The sequence below is a fragment of the Chiloscyllium plagiosum genome, unplaced genomic scaffold (assembly GCF_037043375.1).
Source record: "Chiloscyllium plagiosum isolate Xiang-an unplaced genomic scaffold, Cpla_swu_hap1 HiC_scaffold_7, whole genome shotgun sequence".
Lineage (NCBI taxonomy): Eukaryota > Metazoa > Chordata > Chondrichthyes > Orectolobiformes > Hemiscylliidae > Chiloscyllium > Chiloscyllium plagiosum.
This window is the reverse complement of record NW_028270145.1, coordinates 55,249,470-55,272,622: the sequence shown is the minus strand read 5'-3', so window position 1 is coordinate 55,272,622 and position 23,153 is coordinate 55,249,470. Positions and strand designations below refer to the sequence as shown.

General features: G+C 38.9%; 3 protein-coding genes across 4 annotated transcripts in view; 1 reads left to right on the top strand and 2 right to left on the bottom strand.

Moving 5' to 3' along the window:
- The window catches only part of klhl23 (kelch-like family member 23), a 49,315-nt gene extending 40,387 nt beyond the window's left edge, over nucleotides 1-8,928 (bottom strand). Inside the window, exon 1 of the mRNA XM_087989044.1 lies at nucleotides 8,818-8,928. The gene's annotated coding sequence lies outside the window, so the exon portion shown is untranslated. The remainder of the gene's footprint in view (nucleotides 1-8,817) is intronic.
- The window catches only part of cfap210 (cilia and flagella associated protein 210), a 194,296-nt gene that overhangs the window by 36,379 nt on the left and 134,764 nt on the right, over nucleotides 1-23,153 (top strand). The gene's annotated exons all lie outside the window — the stretch shown is intronic.
- phgdh (phosphoglycerate dehydrogenase) overlaps nucleotides 13,040-23,153 on the bottom strand; it is a 54,933-nt gene continuing 44,819 nt past the window's right edge. The window contains exons 11-12 of the mRNA XM_043693686.2: nucleotides 20,870-21,095; nucleotides 13,040-13,527 (exon numbers count right to left, since the gene is read on the bottom strand). Of these exons, the coding sequence (XP_043549621.1) occupies nucleotides 13,373-13,527; nucleotides 20,870-21,095 (381 nt within the window). The 3' untranslated portion in view covers nucleotides 13,040-13,372. The remainder of the gene's footprint in view (nucleotides 13,528-20,869; nucleotides 21,096-23,153) is intronic.

Below are 23,153 nucleotides of genomic sequence, written 5' to 3'. Positions count from 1 at the left end.
AATCTTATTCAATAAAGGTGCAATAATTGATTAACATATACAGTCAGAAATATGGAAGTATAAATGATTATATCTCTAAAAATCCTCAAAACACAAATGAAAACTCATAGAAAGGAAAAAAAAATTGCTCTCAGAGATTGTCTTTCTGGGAAAGAAAATCCTTTGGTCAATGGATTATTTTTGACGGCCAAAGAATAAAGCACAGAATCTTCAAGAGTCTGTTGCTGTGATTTTCACATAATCAAGTCACTAGTCATGCATGGTCATCTCTGAAAACTTGAAAAATCAGTTTGTTCAGGAAATACAACCTTGGGCTGTTTCCTCAATCACTCTTTCCAAAGATCAAATAGGTCTCACCCTGAATTCAAGAAGGTGATTTTCCTTTCAGAGATGAGAGATCAGCTAAGTAGCTTGTTCTTAATGAGCTTTCCACTAAGTTAACAGTTTTTTTATATAGCAGGCTTTCCTCCAACTCAGCTGATTAATAGCAGGCTTTTCTGCAACTGAACCAGATAAAACAAGCAGTTGGTCTTCTCAAGGGTAACAAGAGATGGGCAATATCCAGCCTGTGAAGCACACATCCCATTAATTAATTTAGAAAACACCTTCAAGCCAGTCACTGATAAGAAAACTGCTTCAGCAGGGTCAACAGCAAAGTAACGACTAGTCGTGTATTTACAGAGCCTTAAAAAAAATTGTGAACACTTACAGTGAACTTTCAACTTTCTGGCAGTTCATTCCACAAAAGAACAACCCTATGTGTGAAAAAGTTGCCCCATAAGTGCTTTCTAAATTTTTCTCCCATCACCTTAAAAATATGCCCTCTAGATTTGAACTCCCCCTCCCTCAAGAAAAGACCTTTGCTATTCACTCTATGCCCCTCATAACCTTATAAACTTCTATAAGGTCACCCTTCAACTTCCTATGCACCAGTGAAAAAAGTTCCAGCCTGTCCAGCCTCTCCTTATAACTCAAAACCTCCAGTCCCCACAAGATTCTTATAGATCTTTCCCGAATCCTCTCCAATTTAATGATAATTCATTCCAATAGCAGGGTTACCAGAACTGTACACAGTACTCCAGAAGTGGCCTCACCAACATCCTGTTCAACTGCAATATGACATCCAAACTCCTATATTCAATGGTCTGAGCAATGAAGGCAAGTATGCCAAATGCTTTCTTAACCACCTGTCTGCAATTTTCAAGAAGTTTGTACCTGAATCCCTATGTTTCTGTGTTTGACAACAGTAACCAGGGCTATATAAGTCCGACCATTGTTTGCTTTACTAAAATGCAATACTTCGCATTTATCCAAACCAAACTCCATCTGCCATGCCTTAGGCAATTGACTTAATTGATCAAGATCCCTTTGTAATCTGAGATAATCATCTTCACTGTCTGGTATTCCACCAATTTGGTGTCATCTGCCACATTACTAACTATGCCTCCTAAATTCTCACCCAAATCGCTTATATAAATGACAAACAACAGTGGATCCAGCACCAATCCGTGTGGGACACCCATGGTCACAGGCCTCCAGCCTGAAAAACAACCCTCCACCACCGACCTCTGTTTCCTACCTTGAGGTGGAGGTGCTGGTATTGGACTGAGGTGGACAAAGTTAAAAATCGCACAACACACAACCAGGTCTTGTGTGATATTTTAAATTCCTTCCATCAAGCCAATTTTATATCCGATTGGCAAGCTCACCCTGAATCCCATGTGATCTAACTTTACTAACCAGTCTACCATGCGGACCTTTGTCAAAGGCTTTACTAAAGTTCATGCAGACAAAGTCTACTGTTCTGCCCTCATCTATCTTTTCAGTCATCCTCATAAAAGCTCAATCAAGTTTGTGAGACATGATTTCCCACGCTCAAAGCCATGCTGAACATCCCTAATCAATTCTTGCCTTTCCAAATGCATGCAAATCCTATCTCTCAGAATCCCCTCCAACAACGTACCCACCACTTATGTCATGGCACATGTTACCAATAATATTGATGCTTAGTTTGGGTTCTGCCAGAATCACTTGGTTCCAGACATTGTCACAGCTTTGATCTTGGCATGGATACAAACTGACATACAGATGCCTTCAACATCAAGTCAGCATTTTATCACAAGGTGTTACAAAATCTTTAGTTCATTCATGGGTGGTTAGGGAAAGTTCCTTCAGTTTCATTAATGACTTTGTCTGTAAAACACATTGTTATCAGCTTACAACAAAATCCAGACAACTTTCAGAATTGGGTTGATAAGTGGCAAGTAATACTTTCACAGCATGATGTAAATAAAGGGAATAGCCATGTGGAGAGGTTACCTGTGCAGTAGTCCCTCTTGTACTCCCTGGGGAGACCTATCACAGAGCCCGAAACCGTGGATAGGAACAAACCCATTCATTTAAATGGGAAACAAATCTTTCCAGCAGTCCCCAGTCCCTAGTTCTGGAATGTTCTCTGTAATATGTTCAGGCTGCAGTAGACCACGGGTAACTGAGACCATGGAAACCGGACCCATGGGTAAAGCGATGGGGGGAGCTCACCCTGTTTGGACAGGTAAAGAAGGAACATGCATACACATGACATGAGTGAAGAACTAGAAAGGTATCAGGAGCATTGTCTTTCCCAGAGGATTGTCAACCTATGGAAATAGAAATTTTGCTGGCTTATGTATAGGGTGTAAATTATCTGCAAATATTCAAAAAGTATTTTTAATATAATCAGTAGAATTTAAAGTTGGGTGTCAGGCTTGTGGAGTTTTAAAATATATTGGTTTTGTTTTTCAGAAACTTGGGCCTGTAATAACATTAAATCAACAATCCTTTCTAGACAGCATTGTTCACATTCAAGTTAATCATACCAGATCCACTCCGAAAGAAGAGACTAAAACAATTGTGAAGCTTGATTGGTCAGCTGAACTGGTTGGGCAGAGAGATTAACACAGATACTAATTTTGCTGTATTGGAATGAAGGACTGTGATGAAATATACATATAAAAATGTTTCACAAGCAAATAAAACACAGAAAAGTTTAATGTAAAAACATTGTACTGTTCTCATCCTTAAGTGATCTAAAGAACGTGGATCTGGTCTTTTTGGCTATGCATTACATATTAACATTTCTGATCGATATTTTAGTCAAGCTGCTTTGATATTTCTTATGATGAAAATAGAAAGCCAGTGTAAAGGACTGGTAAAACTCATTGCCTTTGTGGAGATAGATATAGGGATTCCATTTAAGTAATATTTTGATAAAGAATGCACAGAAGATAGTATTCTTATTGCATGTTATGTAGATAATTGTTTATTGTGGGATAGTACACTCTCTTAAGAAAAATAAGTTTGAGAAAAAGGACATGGAAAAAACTTGCTGCTGATTAGGAATAGTCAACATGGCTTTGAGCGTGGAAAATCCTGTCTCACTAACTTGATTGAGATTTTTGAAGAAATGACGAAGAGGATTGATAAAGGCAGAGAGATGAACATTATCGATATGGACTTCAATAAGGCATTCAACAAGGCATGGCAGACTGGTTAACAAGGCTAGATCACATGGAATACAGAGAGAAGTAACCATTTGGATACAAAATTGGCTCAAAAGTAGGAGACAGAGGGTGCTGAGGGAGGGCTGCTTTTCTAATTAGAAGCCTCTGACCAGCACTGTGTCGCAAGGGATCGGTGCTGGATTCTGTGCTTGTTGTCATACATATAAATGATTTGGATGTGAATATATGAGATATTTTACTAAGTTTGCAGGTGATACCAAAATTGAAGGTGTAGTGGTCAGCGAAGAAGGTTACCACAGAGTACAATGAGAACTTGTTCCGATGGGCCAAGGAGTGGGAGATGGAATTTAATCTAGCTAAATATGAGATGTTATATTTTGGTAGGGCAAATTAAGTTATACACTTAATGGTAAGGTCCTGAGAAGTGTTGCTGAACGAAGAGACCTTGGAGTGCAGGTTCATATGTCCTTAAAAGCGGAGTCGCAGGTAGATAAAGTAGAGATGGCATTTGGTACACCTGCCTTTCTGGGTCTGTGCATTGAGTTTAGGAGTTGGCGGATTATGTTGTGTCTGAACAGGACATTATTTAGGCTACTTTGGAATATTGCATTCAATTCCAGTCTCCCTGCTCTAGGAAAGATGCTGTGAAACTTTAAAGGCTTTAGAAAGGATATTGCCAGGGTTGATGGGTGTGAGTTGGAGGGAAAGGCTGAATAGACTCGAGATATTTTCCTTGCAGCTTCAGAGGCTGAGGGGCATGGACAGGATGAATAGTCAAAGTATTTTCCTCAGGGTAGGGAAGTTGAAAACTAGAGGGGATAGGTTTAAGGTGAGAGGGGAAAGATCTAAAAAGCACCTAAGCTGCAAAAGCTGAGGGTGGTGCATATCTGGAATGAACTGCCAGAGGAAGAAGGATATCACCAGGGTTGGAGGGTTTGAGCTATAGGGAGTGGCCGAATAGGCTGGAGCTGTTTTCCCTGGAGTGTTGGATGCTGAGGGGTGACCTTATAGTGGTTTATAAAATCATGAGGGCCATGGACATGGTAAACAGACAAGGTCTTTTCCCTGGGGTGAGGGAGACCTAAACTAGAAGACATAGGTTTAGGGTGAGAGGTGAAAAATTTAAAAGGGACCTAGGTGCAATCTTTTCATGCAGAGGGTGGTGCACTTATAGAATGAGCTGCCAAAGGAAGTGGTAGAGGCTGGTACAATTAAAACATTTAAAAGGCATCTGGATGGTTATATGAATAGGAAGGGTTCAGAGAGATGTGGGCCAAATGGAACTAGACTAATTTAGGATATCTGGTTGGAATGGACGAAGGGTCTGTTTCCATGCTGACCAGCTCTACGACATGAATACAGGCGAGAAAAGGAAATCTTTAAGATATACATGACTACAAGTGATCAACTGATTTTTGTGTACCAAATGAAAAATGTGTACAAAGAAATTTGGGGGTCCTAGATAAAGGATATCTCATAATACTCTTTGCAGAATACACACTTATTAGTCTTAATTTGTTTTGAAGTGTTGATTTTTACATGTAATTTCTTATTTGGAAAGCAAGAAAAGGATCACCAATTGTATAACTGTTTAAATATACCAGGACTGTGTGTATTTATTAAGGAGTTATTTAAGTTCTACACATGGACAAAACACAACAATATTGTTAGATTAGAAGATGTATATTTGAATATAAATGTAAGTTTGTGTAAAGGTTGACTCCAGTTCTATCCTTCATTGATTGACCTCCTAGAACAAAACCTTAAGGTCAGAAGTGAAAATGTCCATTTTTTTAATCTTTTTTTTCTTCTTTTCTCGCGCACACACACACACACACTGATCCAGCTCCCTCAGAGCCAGCTCTCAGAGTGAACAGAACCTCTGACACACCTGGGTTTTTTTTGTTTAACCCCCACACTACCGCCTAACTGCAGTAGTGCTTATTTTTTCCCCAACACCCATGTTGTGTGTGTGCAGGTGTGAGACACAGTGACAGACACAAGGTGTACAAATCTTTATTCGGTTTCCACCACCAGGAAGAAAGGAAACACCCGAGTGGCCAGTGACAAGCAGTGCCCTTCACATCAAAGGGCAATGCTGTGTGATCAAACAGTGGAGGGCAGGGATTAAATCAAAATAGAGTTGGAGGGGGAAATAATACACTCCACTCCCTGCGGTGCCCACCTCTCCCTGAACAGCTCCAGAGTGTTGGTGGAGACCGCATGCTCCTTCTCCAAGGACACCCGGGCTCTAACGTAACTGCGAAAGAGGGGCAGGCAGTCAGCCCTAACGACCCCTCCACGGCCCGCTGCCTGGAACTGTTTATGGCCAGTTTGGCCAGGCCCAGGAGTAGATCCACGAGGAGGTCTTCAGACCTGCCCTCCCTCCTCTGTACCGGGTGACCGAAGATCAGGAGCGTGGGACTGAAGTGCAACCAAAAGCAGAGGAGGAGGTTTTTAAGAAAATCAAAAAGGGAGTGCAAACGCCCACACCCAATATACACGTGGTCCACGGACTCCACAGAACAAGCAGTTGGGCTGGGAGAAAATGTCCATTATTGATTGCAGTTCCATTTAGTGTTCCTCAGAAAATGAAGTATTGTCTGTCTGAATTGTGGTCAGGTGGTCAGCAGCAGAAATAGCTACAAGACTGGTTAAGAGTTACAATCAAGCATATTGGGAACTTTGGTCAAGCTAGTTTAAACTCTGACCAAGATTAAAATGCAGCCAAGATATGTCCTGTAAGCTGTGATCTGCACTTTCCTGTGTTGACCAAATAAGGGAAGTATTCAGAGTGATCCGCTGGACATACTAGCATCACCTATTACCTTACGTGGAGCATAGTATGTGACTGTAACTAGGTATGAATATTTGAGAATTGTCTACCAGTAGATTCCTTTGGCTGAGATCCAACATTGTGATCAGGTTTTGGTCAATTCATTGGCTGAGTGCCAGAGAAGTATCTGGAAGAGTGAGCAGGCTTTAGTGTAAAATTAACAGCACAAAGGATTTTTCCTGAGTGACTACTTGCCCTGAAGTTATCTTCAGAGAGACCTCAAGGTAAGATCTACACTGAGAGCAAAAGTTGGCCGCTTTACTCAAATCAGGTGGTATTTGTTTCAAGTCAAACTTACAGTTAAAATTAGAGTTAAATGCGAATTAAGTTAAAATGAAGTGAGTTAAGTTGAAGTTAAATGAGGTAAGTAGTAAATGTTCCCACGAATATGTGTTTTATATTGATACATGAAGAATTAAATAAAGAAGTGTTTGTTTAATTAAATTCTGAATTGACTCCCTGTCTCTTGTCTGTCACACAAAGGAAGAACACCTAGGAGAAGGTTGAAGTACTCTTTATGAGTAACAGTATGTAGCAGACCTGATGACATTCAGACTTTGGTTGATAAATGGCAGGGAACAGTCACTCCACATATGTGCCAAATAATAACCGCCTGTAACAAGATGGAAGTCTGAGCACTTCCCATTGACATTCAACAACACTGTCATTGCCAAATCCCATGCCATCAATAACCTGTGGCCAACATTGACCTGAAACTTCACTAAACTGGCTTTATAAACACCGTGGCTGCAAGTAAGGCGAGGAACAGAAATCACGGACCTGTGGTCTGTCCTCTACCAGAGCACAGTGGCCTCTGAACCCAACCTGAGTGCAGAGGCTTTGCCCCTGACCCAAGTGCTGCAACTGTTTCTGACCAGGGTACAGTAGTTCCAATAAACCTTTCCCCCCCCCCCCCCCCCCCCCCACTAAATTGAGTACAATAGGCCCCTGAGAGCCCTGGGCTCCAGTTATTGTACTCTATTCTGGGCAAAGGCCAGAAATGCATAGAGTCATAGAGATGTACAGCATGGAAACAGACCCTTCGGTCCAACCTGTCTATGCCGTCCAGATATCCCAACCCAATCTAGTCCCACCTGCCAGCATATCCCTCCAAACCCTTCCTATTCATATACCCATCCAAATGCCTCTTAAATGTTGCAATTGTACCAGCCTCCACCACATCCTCTGGCAACTCATTCCATACACGTACCACCCTCTGCGTGAAAAAGTTGCCCCTTAGGTCTCTAATTCAATTGCCTAAAGTCTGTTCACCATCCACAGGTCACAAGTTAGTAGTGTGATAGAAAAGGTCAGAACAAGTATTTGTATATTTTTTTAGAACAGTTGGATAAATTATTGTTAAGCAAAAGAGTGAAAGTTTATCAAGGATAGGTAGAAATGTGGATTTGAGGTTACAATTAGCTCAACCATAATCTTATTAAATGGCAGAACAGGCAGGCTTGAGGGTCTGAATGACCTGCTCCTAGTTCCTATGACCCTGACACTACTGGTAAAGAATTACAGGGCAGTGACCGTATTGGTGAGACAATGCAGAGTAGCAATAATATTAACCCAACTGGAATGGAAGCAAACCCATCCCTATCAGCTCTCTTCATCTGATGTTTGAAACGGTCACAGTTGTCGGAAGTAACATCGTCTGGAACAAGTCCTTAAGTCCTTGTCCGCTTCTGAAGATAAAAGCACCGATGGCTTACAATATTAAAGGGGAAACCCATGTTAGAAAACACACTGACGTTTGGAGAACATGAGAAAAACCAAATCCACAATCATCAACGGGAAAATGTACTTCGACCGCCCAAAACGAAAATTGTTCGGTTCTCCGACGATACCTCCCTTAACTTTTACCACACAAATGCAATCGTCAACTAAATACAATATTGTTTAGTTGCATCTTGGAGCTGTACTGCTCATTTTCAATACAATAGTCAGTTTGAATTAGCAACCATGTACTAAACTTGACCTCAAACAGCAGTTTTACATTCACAGCAAGCGTGATTGTTTTGGATGTTGTTTGAAACAATTTTGTTCAACTCATATATTTGGATAATAAGATATCCTAAATAACAAGCACAAATGAAAAGTCCCATAATGCGTTGTTTTCGGTTATCCGCTTTAAATAACGTTTTTATTTATTGAGCTTCGTTAGTGCCAAGAACTTGTGAAGATACTGTGGTCCTAGCATAACTGTCCTTAAATACTCCTTAAATATCCAATTACCTCGTCGTTTTTGGTTTAATCGATATTATGGTTACAACTTGTTTCCTGAATTTTCTGATTATAAAACTGACAATTATTTCATATTTTCAAAAGTAATCTTTTTAGTTCAGACGCATACTGTTGCCATTGTTCAGTCAAAAATAAAAAACAATCGTTTATAAATAATTATCCAAGACGTATAGAAATGGATTGATCTTCAAAATACAGCAACCACACACTGGAAATAATAACAAAATATACCTTTCAAACGATTATGTTCACCAGAACACAGAGATAACAATTTCCAGAAGCTATTGTTTGTAGCCACATCACAGACCGAATGAAATACATTAGAGTAAATGGTTGTGGAGACACTGGGTAGCAAATAGGGTATATTTAATCCAGTGAACTCAAGAGTTCCAGTCCTATTTTGGAATAGGAGACAGTTGACTTGATCAGCTGCTACAGTTCACCAAGGTCATGCACCAGCTCCACTTACATATATGTGAATCTCTAGGGCCAAGTCTGCTTTTTTATTTGGAGCACTTGACCTATTATAAGGCATATTACACCAGAAAACAGTGTACGTCAACATGAGCTGCGAAGTCCTATTTGTTACGTATTATTTTCTGCAAACTCTATGCTGATGAAACGGAGCTCGAGCTGCCTTCCAAAGTCTTCGCACATTCCATCCATTCTCATCATGCCTGGATCTTCGGGCCATCTTACAAAAATGGCTTGCTAGTTCGTAGATATGCATTAATCCGGCTTCATAATAACAAAATAGTTTTATTTTAGTGACTACTGGATAACCTTCAAGAATTAATTTCATTGAAGTAAACGGAATTTTTGTATTAATGTTTGGGGGCAAAATTAATGTGAGGAACGTTCATGTTCATGACAACTCCACAGGAAAGTTTAACGGATTTACTCAGGAGGCAACATCTGCCTATTTTTGTTTGTTTCGTTCTGCGCAGTTGCCTGTTCATTGTGATTCAAACCTGAGTTTTGCAAACTGTGGAGCTTATAATGTGAACCCTGCCCCTTGTCTTTCATGGTTGATGAATTCAAGATTCCCTGATATAAGGTCGGCTGTGTGCTCTAAGGAATTAACATCAAACACCCCCTTAACTTATGTTGAAAGACCAGCACAAATTTGTTCCAGCAAAATTATGTATAGCTAATTTGATTTAGATTTATTGATGAGGTAATAGGAATAAGGGGTTGACGTTGTGTACATCCACCTCCAAAGGCATTTGATGAAGTGCCATATGTTATGACACAGGGTAAACCCCTCTACCAATTTAAACTGGAGACTCAGAAAAGTTGAGCTCAGGCCGTAATCTGTGAAATTTCGAGTGGCAAAGAACTATCGTAAATAGTGACATTTAAGAAAATAAAATAAAATTGTTAAGTCCAAAAGAAAACATTAGACAACACCTACTTACAACTCATTTCTCTTAAACCTATCTTTACCTCCCACTTTACAATACTGGTCTGATAAAAACCCCCATTAAGATTTGCAAAGAAAAATCACATTTCAAAAGCAGACATCTGTGTCGATTCTCCTTTGTAGATTTTCCTCTTTAGATGTTCCAGGGTTGTCTTTTCTTCCATGTTCTGCTGCACAAATTTCTTATGGACCGGAACCTTTCAGAGAACTATTCTGCGTGCAGGCCGTTGGTACGTGGCTTTTCTTTGCTGTTCTGGCTAACTGTTCAAAATACCTGATTTTATATACCCCAAACCATCAGACTGACTCATTGGTTTGATGTCATTAGTTTAAACTGATTTTCCAAATTCAAATTTTTTACGTATCATGGCAACATCGCTCCAGCCATTTGTTTCACAACTAAATATTACCTTTTTAAATTTCAGCACACTGCGCTTTGAGTCAGTCCTTGCCAGCTTCCCCGCTCAAAGAGCAGGGAAGCTGGTGCACCTCAACACCTTCATAACACAAATAAACAGGCTAAAAGCAAAGTTAAAGCCTGTGGAATAAAAGGAACACAGGCAGTATGGATAGCAGGATGGGGGGGATGGGAACTGAAAGTGAAGATTATTTTTCCTGCAGTAAACACCAAATTTCCTTTAAATTAGTTTTGGTGCTCAATAATTTGCATGTTTATATTCAACACTTGTTGCTGTACTGTTACTTATTCTACAGAGATCACCCTTTGACATAAATTGACTGTCTGTCTTCCTTCATGTCAAGGCATTCTTTAATTCCTTTCTCGCTCAACATATCTGCCTTCATCTAAAGCATCTATACTATTTACTTCAGCTATGAAGAATAGTTCGTGCCTGCCTCACAATCTTCATAAATCCAATAGAGACAGGATGAATCTGAGGATTTGAGAATTTTGTCTTATACATGATTAGGTGTTGACTTAATCTATAAAATTGTAAGTTCTAGTTTTGAACACCGATTAAAAAAGCCTACTCTACCAGATCCCTTTCAGACTAGCTCTTAGTATCACTATTCTAGAGAAAAGTATTCTAACATGCTAAGTCCTTTTGAAACATAACTTCAGTTCTAGTATCATCTTTGTATCTTCACCAATGCTCCGATGTCTACATTTTTGGGGGGACTAAATGCAATGGAATACACTATGAACAGTAGGACTCTAGGAACTACTGAGAATCAGAGGGACCTGGGTGTACATACTCAGATTGTTGAAGGCAGGAGGACAAGTAGTTAAGGTGGATAAGACGACATATGGGATACTTAGCTTTATTAGTCACTAAAGACAAGAACAAAAAAGTTCAGGTGGAGCTGTATAAGACACTTGTTAGGCAACAAATGCAGTTTACATCTAGTTCTGGTTCACATTACATAAAAGGATATGATTGCACTCAAGACGTGGAGACAACTAACCAGAATGTTACCAAGGTGGGAAGATTTCAGCTATGAAGAAAAGCTAGATACGTTGGTGTTCTTTTCCTTTAACAGGGAGGGCTGAAGGGTGTACAAAATTACGGAGGTCACAGGAGGAAGAAAGGACACACTTTTCCCTTAGAAGAAGGGTCAATAACCAAAGGCATATTTGAGATTAAGGGACTGGAGGTTTAGAGGAGATTTGAGGAAAAAATGTTTTTACCCAGAGGATGGAGGCTATCTGGAACTATGTCTGAAAGTGTTATAGATGCAGGAATCCTAAGCAATTAAAGCAAAGACATGGGCAGAGTTCTGGAAAGTAGGATTATTTAGATTCTTGATGACCAGGGAGGACAAGAACCAAAGGGCCTTTTTCTGTTTTCTAGCTGTCCACAATTGACTCATCTAACTGTCATATGCAAACCTAGTCACATGGACCCATTTTCAATTTGCACCTCAGATCCCATGTTGGGTTTTCATGCCTTTTTCATTAATTTCATTTAATAACTTCTCCCTAAGAAACACTAATGTCATCAGCAAAAAACTCCTTGCAAAAGCAATCACCATTTTTTTTTTTAAATTGTGCAGTGTTAACCTTTCTCCTACTTCAACACAAGTGTGATGGCCAGTTGCCACTGACACTGTCTTAGGCTCCATAAACTCCATTGTCTTAGGCTTCATTCCATTTCTCAGAACAATTTTCAGAGCCATAAGGAGCTTAATACACATCTTGTCTAAGTTCTCTATGCCAAATGTTTTTAAGCAGCATATTTATCAGAAAGAAAAGCAAAAAAGAAACCTGACACTCACTCTTCAGAGATTTGGGATTTTCTAATAAATCTACTTATTAATAACAGACTTTTATTAAGCATAAGTCATTGTAGGAAAATGTAACAGCCAATTTGCATGTCAAGCTCTCACAAATAGAAAATTAAGAAATTGACCAATGATGACATTTGTTAATGGACAAACATTGGCTTGTACTCAAGAATATTTTCCATTTGTGCTCTGAGATATATTACAACTTATCTAATAGATAGCAACTCTCATTTCAGCACTGGAATGATAACAACAAATGTGCGCTCAAATTTAACCCATAGCCTTCTAAATCAGATATGGAAGTGCTGTCGCTAAGCCAAAAAGTCTTTCAATTCAATAATACAAGCTTCCTTTACATTGTCTCCAACAATATTGAATGATAGGAGATGCATGTCACCCCTGCAAACAGTCTTTTGCCATAATAATGAACTGTTGCAAAAAGCCTGAAATGTAATACCAAATTACCAGAAATTCACTACATTAACCAGTTCTATTCTTCTGAATTCTTCAGATAAATTTGAAGTGCAAGCTGATGGAATGCACTGCCTGCAGGTGTGATGGAGGAAGGCTTAATTGAGGCATTCAGGAAGGCATTAGATGCTTATTTGAATAGAAATACTGTAATGAACAAAAGCTATTTGGAAGCATCAAAAGATTAGCACTCGGCAATGATGCTCTTTTGAAGAGCCAGTACATGGCATGTTAGGCTGAATGGCCATCGCCTGCAACACAAAAACCTGTGATTAGAAGCGAAGAGCTTCACCATCCAATAATATCACACAAATATGCTTAGAAATAGTATTTTATTACTGCAATGACAGATTTTCAACAATAGCTAAACTTATGGTGTTGCTGACAGTAGACAAAGTTGGTGAATAAACAGTATAGTCTATACAATGATTGTTAGCTTTTAATATCAAGAATTGATAAATCATTAATACTCTATTTCAAGATTGGATAGACAAGGTAATTTGTTTAAAAGATTTGAAGAAAAGGCAACTTTGCTGAAGTGAAATCCTGTTTTTTCTTACAGTAATGTAAAATTATTGACTACTTTTTGATCAAACCTACTTCTAAACTGTGCCACAGGTTTTTAAGAATGGAACATTATTTGATCATTCATATTGCCAGCTGTGTCACCTCTTTCACATGTGGTCGAAGAGGATTCAAATCCACCAGTAATGCTGCAATGCTCATAATATTCCACTGTTCTCCATCCAAAACAGCTGAAACATTGAATGACTCAATCAGAATTCCAGCTGAAGCAAGCACACCTGGAAAAAAAAGTCAGCAATTTTATTTTCACCTAACGCAGTCAACTATATGACAATGCTAAAATTAGTCAAGTTGATATTTTAAGTAGATCACGAAACATTTTAAAACCAACTGTTCTTGTGGACAAAAATAGATCACACAACAGAGCAATTCAGTGGAAATGCAGCAGGCACAATATTTTGAAGGGATTTTAAAAGGATGAAAATATACAAAAAATTTTGAAAAAGGCAACAGAACTTTCAGATAGCAATGGATTATTGTCTGAGAGATAGATTGGCATTTGAAAATATTTTGGGAAAATATTTCAGGACTAATGAAATGTGACAAAAAAAGGGATACAGAAGTTAGCTTGTTTATAAATACCAGATCATTCCCTACCAACTCAGGAATTCTGAGAAGGCACCTTAACAATTAAATCCATACCTTTCTCTAACTTTTAAAGAGCTCAACAAAGTTTCTCATGTGAGACTAGTAAGAATAAAGTAAGGCTCATGGGTACAGAGAACAAGTTGTCTGCATTGTTTTCTGTTGATAAAACAAATGTTCAGCCAGAGTGTAATTCTCATTAAAAAATTTCAATTAACCTAACATTTTTCATATCCTCAGGATGTCTCCAGAGTCTTTACAACCATAGATACTCGCTGTCCCTTGATTCGAGGGGTGGCTACTGAGGGTTGCATGTTTCTACTATAGCACTTTCAGGACTGAATAGGCCAATTTGTGATGCATATATCTTTGGGAACATGATGCATGGCATCCCAGAGGTAGTGGGATTCAGTTTACAGGACTGACTTCATTCACCTTCTTTGTCATTACTAAGGTATTTGGAGTTAAAGCATGATGCAGTTTGTGGACAAGTTTAGCCATTTTGTTTTAGCAACATTCAAGAGAGGGCTGAATTTCAAATATGCAAAATTGGAAATTGAGATTGACCTGCAAAACACAGTGGGTAATGACACTGCAGTCAGATGCAAACTGCTGCTTATATATGACTAAAGTGGTTAGTTTAGGTATTGCATAGAGATGACTGAGGTTAAAGACTTTCCTATCTAGTTAAAATTTAATACTCACCACAAGGCAGTTTTTATTTCAGAAAATGAATAGCCACTGTCAGTTAGTTGTTAGTCGTACTGAGGTTATTTGACACTGGTTTTAAGATCTCTTCTAGACAGTTGCAGGATTCTGATTATTAGAGTGCATGACCATGGTACTTTTAAAATGTAGTCAACTGTTCTAATGTAGTAGAATGCAGCTGCCAATCTGTGCATAGTAAAGTCCCACAAATACCAATACACAAAATGTTCAGTTAAATAGTTTAATTACGTTAATTGATGGAGAATATAATAACCAGAAAACCAAGAACATTTCTGCATTTCCTAAAGCAGTGTCATGCAATCTTTCGTGTCCAGCCCACACTAACATCTCATTCAGTACAGCACTGGCTACCAAGATGCTATAATCAGACTTGCATTAAGTATCAGACAAGATACGTTAGATAAACTATTTCCACTGGTTGGGGATTCTAGAACTAGAGGACAAGCCCTTCAAGACAAATGTTAGGAAGCACTTTTACATACAAAGGGTGGTAAATGTTTGGAACTCTCTTCTGCAAATAGTAGCTGATGCAGGCTCAGTTGTCAATTTTAATTTGAAGATAGATACAGTTTTATTAAGCAAAAGTAGTAAGGGATAAGGGCCAAAAGAGGGTATATGGAGTTAGGCCATAGATCAGCCATGATCTCATTCAATGTTGGAACATGATTAACGGCTGAATGGCCTTCTTTTCCCATGTTCCTAGAAGATGATAATTTTGAACTCGTGACTTTTTCCCTATAGTACGCTATTATGTAGCCAATGGGTTTATATGGATGTTGGCCAATTGTATATTGATAAGTGTTATATAATGCATTACAGATGGAGAGAGAGCTGTAGCATTTTCGGAAGTATAGTATTCAGTTTCACATGCTCAAGGTATCCTGAAGTATTTCACAGCCAATTATTTGCTTTTTGATCTGTGGTTTTGTCAGTAAATGCCAGAGTCACATTGTGACAAGTTCCAACAAAACAGTAAGTGAAAGGAATGATCTGTTGTTCTATTTTAGTAGTGTCGATTGAAAGAATGGCTTGGCTACAGCACAGAATTCTGCTCATTAATATATATGGTATCTTTTAAATTCACTGATAGATTATAGGCTCAATTTAACATCCCACAAGGATACGGCATTTCCAAAAATACAGTCCTGCATTGAGCACATGATCTCAGCCAAAGACAGGAGCAAATACTAAGTCCATGACTTCCTATTGAATCTTGCATAGTTCAATTATACCTAAGTAATATTTTAGTGGGGAGTGGATAAAAGGAGGGAATAAATGACAGCTCATAATAGGCACCTCTCTTTTGGGGAAGTTTGGTCAAATTCCTGACCAGATTTGATTTTTACCCAAGTTATGAAATCCATGGAAAGGGGAATAGTAAGGTAATATCAAATCTTTAGTAATGAAACCCTGCAGAAGCTACATGAGGCTTACTACCTGAGAAAGCAGAAGTTGAACCTAACCAAGTCCAAATAGTTCCAACTGGAACTGCTAGGAATTTGCAAGATGTGCATTTTTTTTTACTGGACTGGTTAAGAAAGGGCATAATGTTGAGTAAAATGAGTAAACAGTTCTGACTTTCAAAGGGGATAATTGCCCAAATCTTCTATAATTCTGTACCGATAACCCCATCCCAACCCAAAGTGTTCCAGACCTGGCTTTACCAGATCCCGCACTCTAAAATGCCCTGGACTGTACACAAGCTCTCCTCCCCTCACTACTCTGGACTGACCTGCTCAGTCCAGGTCCAGATAGCCCACTGAATACTTCCACCCCAAACACAACTCCCCAGCATCACTCCACAACCACTTACTCAATTACTCTGCTACCCCTTCCAGTCTGCCACTCTACCAACTGTGTCGCCCTACACCTTATTTACTTACCTCATCAGCAATTGCCCTATCAACCTAACTGACTCATTCATTCACTAACACTGCAAAGCTGTTTAGACATCCCAGTTGTTCTGCACCATTTATGTTACTAAATGAATTAACTTACCACTTATGGCAGTTACTGCTGTAAAAAGGGGCACGGCTCACCTTAATTCAGGATTCAGTTGCATTAAAGATATGTTGTGCATCTCTTTTTTGCTATGTTTCCTAAACATTGACTTTATTCCCCTTCTTTAAGCTAAGCCAGGCTGTTTGCATCTTGGTGTTTTGTTCGATGCTGTCTTGGTCTACTGAACCCATAACCATCTCCACAAAGAATCACTCCTGCTTTTGTAACATCACTCATTTTGAGCTCTCCATTCATTCTTGAAAGCCTTTCCAAGTGTTCATCACCAAAAGGCTCAAACATTGCAATGCAATCCTGGCTAGCTGTCCATCCTTTGCACTCATCTAAAACATTGTTGCATCATGTCTTATTGTTTCACCACACTTACAGTTGCTAACTCCCAATTTACCAAAACATCCATTTTAAAAATTCTCATGCTTGTGTTCTAATTCCTTCATCGCCTTTCCCCACCCTATATTTATAACTTCATCCACCTGTACAACAATCCAAAACACCCTTCCTACAACACTTAACTTCTTATGGATACTCTTTTCCTTCACTATCATTGAAGCATGTTCTTTCAGTGGTCTAAGCCCCAAATTAACTGTGTTTCTGTTTGTCCATCTCTCTTTTCCTTTGAGACACTTGATAAAGTCTCCCTCTGACCAAAAGTTTAGTCTGTTGTACTTGCCAGCAAAGCACCATAGAATAATTTTCTACATTAAAAGGAACTACATTCATGCAAGTTGTTAATGAGGCTGTAGCTGTTCTCTGTTACAAAGATGTGGGTGTGCTGTACCTTTAAGTTAAAAGCTAGCAGAATTACCTGACAGCACCAAATGTTCTGATTAAGATACAATGTAACATGTGGTCCAGCTACTGGGGTAGATAGTCTCTAGGCAACCAGCTACCCTAACACGGATTGGAACTTGGCCAGTTTAAATTATACCCCTAAAAATACCACATTCCAATCAAGTTTGAATTTAATATATTGACAATCTTAAAAGCCAATGACAATCCAGTGCTTTGGGGAGGGGGGGGGGGGGGGGGGGGGTTAAGACTGGGGGAAATTGAACAGTTAAGAGGAGAACTGCCACACCACCAGCATGTAGAGACTGCCTGAAAAATAGCTCCCTTAAAAAAAAAAGGTACCTTTATCAATCAGTAGCCTATGAAAGGGAAATCTCTTAGAAAGAAATAAGACCGAGGAAGATACAAAGAGAAAATTTGACTTCTGGCTGGTTTTGAAAAGATTTACCAAAAGTTCAAGTTATTTTTATTGGGGGGTGAAAAAGTTGAGGGAGAGGTGGTGTTATCAGACTAATATTATGGAAGGGAAGATAAAAAGATAGGTTAGAGGAAGGAGTTGTAAATAGTTATTAGTTAATTATTCTGTTATACTTTAAGAAATAAAGTTGTTAATTTGTACTTGAAATAGTTCTTGGCCCCTCTAATTTTCATGGGATAAATCTTTTCTGTATTGCTGGTTTAAAATTAAGCAGGAGGGTTTATCCCGTGTCGTAACATATCTCAGTGGAGACCAGGGATTGAACTGGAGATATTTTTGTGCTAGAAGATTCACCTATTTACTGAATAACATTGTATAAGATAGCTAGTACCTGCAAAGATTAGCTCACGTGAACTAGGCTTTGCCACTCAGGATAGGAAGGACATTGGTTAGGCCACTTTTAGAATACGGTCTTCAATTCTGGTCTCCTTGCTACAGTAAAGATGTTGTGAAACTTGAAAGGGTTCGGAAAACATCAATGTTGCCAGGATTGGAGAGTTTGAGCTATAGGGAGAAGCTCAATAGGCTGGGGCTATTTTCTCTGGAGCACTGGAGACTGAGGTGTAACCTTATAGAAGTTAATAAAATGATGAGGGGCATGGGCAGGGTTAATCATGTAGGTCTTTTTCCCCTGAGGTGAGAGAGTCCAGAACTAGAGGGGCATAGGTTTAAGGTGAGGGGGGAAAGATTTAAAAGGAACCCAAGGGTCAAGCAGAGGGTGTTGAGTGTTTGAAATAAGCTGCCAGAGGAAGTGGTGGAGGCTGGTATAATTACAACATTTAAAAGGCATGTGGATGGGTATATGAATAGAAAGGGTTTAGAGGGATATGGGCCAGATGCTGGCAAATGGGATTAGATTAATTAGGATATCTGGTCAGCATGGACGATTTGGACCAAGGGTCTGTTTCCGTGCTATACAGCTTTATGACTTTTTCGGAGGCTTCCAGCTTTGGAGTTTGGGCCCAGAAATGCAATAATGGACATTTACAAAAACACAAGTGTGGGAGGTAATTGCCGTTTTTCAAAGATTTGGGTCACAATATAATAGCATACTAAGCAGGTCAAGTTGTGACTCTGAAAACAGCCCTGAATGAATGTGCTGAAAACACTAAACATAGTTATGATATTTTCTAGCACAAACAAATTCAACATTGCTAGTCTCTGTCCCAATCTCCAACCATGCAGCATTTCATCTTAATGCTAATTCAACCCTTAACGTACTCTATTTGCAACTCCAAGGAGGATAATATATTAAAAAACTTCTAGCTTCAGCAAGTTTTTGAATTAACACTTGTAATACTGTGGTCAGGCAACACCTATTGAGAAGAAACATTTCATTGTTTCATATCAATGGTTATAAGTGAAAGTTTTTCACTTTCTCACTTATGTTGTGTAACATGCTTAGTTTCTTTCCAAGAATGTTGCCTAACCTGAACACTTTTGGTCTTTTGTTGCTGCTTAGGGAGGATAATGAAGTTGAATAGAACTCCAGTAGAGCAACTGTTTTCATTATAATGCTGTACCTTAACATAGAAACAGAAAATAGGGGCAGGAGTGGGACATTCAGCCTATCGAGCCTACTGTGCCATCTTAATGGCATTTCCGTGCTCTCCTCATACCCCTTGACACCTTTAGTGTCTAGATTTTTCTTCTAGAATGTATTCAGTCACATGGCCTCCACAGCCTAAATATGATAGAGAATTGCATAGGTTTACCACCCGGTGACTGAAGAAATTCCTCATCTCAGTACCTGTACATCTTGAGAACGTGACCTCTTGTTCTAGACACCTGAAGTCTGGGAGAACAAACCACTCTACCCAAACCTGTCAGAATTGCATACATTTCAGTCAGATCTCCTTTCACTTTTCTAAACTCCAGTGAATACAGCCTCAAACCAATCTCTTCATACGATAGTCCTGTCACCTCAGGAATCTGTCTGGTAAACTATTGCTGCACTCACTACTGTAAAAGAAGCCAAAATACTGCACATAATATTCCAGGTTTGATCTCATCAAGGTCCTGTACAGATGCAAAGAGAGTTCTTTGCTCTTGTATTCCAGTCCTCTTACAATAAAAAGCCCAAAATATCATTTGTCTTTCTAACTTCTTGCTACATCTGCATGCTCATTTTCAGTGACTTTAGTACAAGGACTTCCAGATCCTTTTCTGTACCAACATTTCCCAATCTATTCTAATTAAAATAATTTTCTGCCATGATGTTTTTCTTAAGTAGGAAACTTCACAATTACCCAATGTTATATTGCATCTGCCAAGCATTTTAATCTAGCATTAGTCTAAATCATCTTGAAGCCTCTTTGCATCATCCTCACTAATCAATCCAAACTAATCGTGCACCAGAAAACTTGGAAATTTTACATTTGATTCCCTCATCCAAATCATTGATGTATATTCTGAACAGCTGGGGCCCCAAGCAGTTCTCTAGTACCCCATTTGTTGTCTCTTTCCACTCTAAAGAGTGGATTCTTACTTATGGTTACTATCTTTCCTGCATGTTGCACAACTGCCAATCCATGCCAGTACATTATCCCTAACCTCAGAATCAAAATCAAAATTTTGAACACTAACCTTTTACATGGACTTTATTAAAAGCTATCAATTCAAATAAACATTAGTTCTCTTGAATTTATTCTACTGCTTATGTTTTCAAAAACTTTAAGTTTGGCAAATGTGTTTCTAAATGTTAATTCAAGTACCAATATAGAATAGTAGATCTTCTACAGATTGAAAAAACCTTAAATAGTAAGAAGGTGGTTTTAGGTTCGACAGGGCATATATACTGTGCAAAGATGCATTTCTTATTTAACATTAAATGTAAAATTAAGTATTAGTTAATTTATCCACTTCAAGGGCAATTAATGAAAACAAATATGGACAACTACAGATGCTGAAATGTCAAAGGCAATAAGAGATTCCACAGAAGTAATAGCTGCATTGCTTACCTACAACAGATGCCAAATTGTGAGGATTTTGTGCAGACTTATAAATCAATAGGTTTCCCTTGAGGGGAACTACTTTTCCAAATACTGCTCCATCAATTTCCAGTAGTACAGGAACACCTGCTTGTACGGAGCCCACAAATTTATGTGAAGCACCAGAAGTTGAAATTTCCAGTGCACATTCGTCAGTTGAAAATTCTGAAGTTGAGTCGCTGTGCTTAATTGTTATCTGCAAGAAAGATCATTTACATAATATGTTCATTAGGACATCACAAAATTCTTTATGATCAATGATTATTTCATAGGGAGGCATAGCAGTCAATTTGCAAAGATTCCCCCAAGCAGCAATATCTGTTAAAAGATAATTCATTTCAGTAGTGATGCGAGATTGGGAAGGTTGGCAAGGAGCACCAGAAAAAGCACTATTCTTACTCAAATTCTGCCACAAGATCTTTTCTGACCAGCAAACAAATAGAACCCCTATTTCCATACTGCATTCAAAAGATGGCACCTTCAAGTCACCCTAGAATTGGCATCAAGTCCATAGTGCAATCTGATCCCAATTTAAATTTTCAATTTGAGATGAGCAGAAACTTCAAATGTGAATTTAATAAAGACTAAACAACTTCAAATTATTTTCTCTTCTGAATATTTTAGATTTGATAGATTTCAAAACAAAGAATTTTAAACATCTCCATGTGTAGAACAAGCTGGTTCATGGAATGAAACACTTTTGTATTTAACATAGATGATGAAATTTGATGCAGAGTGCGACTAATATTGCAGGGCAAGTTAAAATACTGGTTCGTTAAATGGCTTGAGCAATCTGTTACAATCCAACAAATCATCTGACCAACCTATACAGATAATGAAGTGTTATAGACTACAATTTGCTAAAGCCTCACAATGAAAGATGCAGTGTCTCTTTCATAACTTAGAATGAACTACAACTGTGTTATCTGGAGGTTGTGGTTATCGTTGTGTAATTTAATGTTCTGTCCTTCCTTATTTTCTCTGATGATCCCCATGTCAGGTGCCCATCTACTCAGAAGAAATAGAATGAAACTTGTTAAAATGCTCGATATTATTTATTCCCTTATCACAGCCTTGTTTTATCCTATAAGGAACACTACCATGAAACAAATAGAAGACAGTTCAAATGAGAGGGATACATGATTGTACAATGGCATTAATCACTTTTCTGCTTTGATGTCCTACCAATAATGGCTGTGCCTCCAGCTGCCCAGGCTCGAAGCTCTGTGTTCCTTCACTAAAGCTCTCAGCTTCTGTCTTTCTTTCAAGATGCTCCTTAAAACTATCCTTCAGACTAAGATTTTTAGCCTCCAGTCCTACTATCAAAAAGTAGGTTAAAAAGGTGCTACATAATTACAAAATGCTTTCCCTCATGTTAATCATCAGCTAGAGTTGTAAGACAAACTAACCATTATTTGCAGATGTACTCAATACTTTCACTGATAATATACAGCGTTCTGGAGAGGAAATACATGGGCTGCAAAGTGGATTAAAAAAAAGCAGTAATGCACACTTGTGGCCTTTGATTCCTCTAAAGTTATCCCAAAACTCTATATTGCAAACTCACTCCAAAACAATTGATGTGATGCTACACCACAGAACACATTTGTAGCTTAGCCCTCTAAAATTTAATCTTGGGCTTATGAGTTGCTGGAAGCTCCAAGCTGACCCTTTAGCCAATGGACTGCATATTTTCCAATTCATCATCACTTGTTTCTTCTCAGTTATGTTCTCTGCTTCACTAATTAAGATTGCGGTAGAAGTCTAGATGTTTGAATGCACTTTCTACTGTATGAACGGATGACACAGAATGCTCCAAGTTGCTCAATTAAATCTAGATATTGGTCTTTGCCATTGGCCTCTTCTGGGAACCTAAAGTAACAGGATAACAACACATGAAACAAGATATTAGATTAGATTAGATTAGATTACAGCGTGGAAACAGGCCCTTCGGCCCAACAAGTCCACACCGACCCACCGAAGCGAAACCCACCCATACCCCTACATTTACCCCTTACCTAACACTACGGGCAATTTAGTATGGCCAATTCACCTAACCTGCACATCTTTGGACTGTGGGAGGAAACCGGAGCACCCGGAGGAAACCCACGCAGACACGGGGAGAACGTGCAAACTCCACACAGTCAGTCGCCTGAGGCGGGAATTGAACCCGGGTCTCTGGCGCTGCGAGGCGAGGAATTCATAGCTTGTGTGGAAAGATACTTTAAATTTTAGGCAACCCACCTACTCCCTG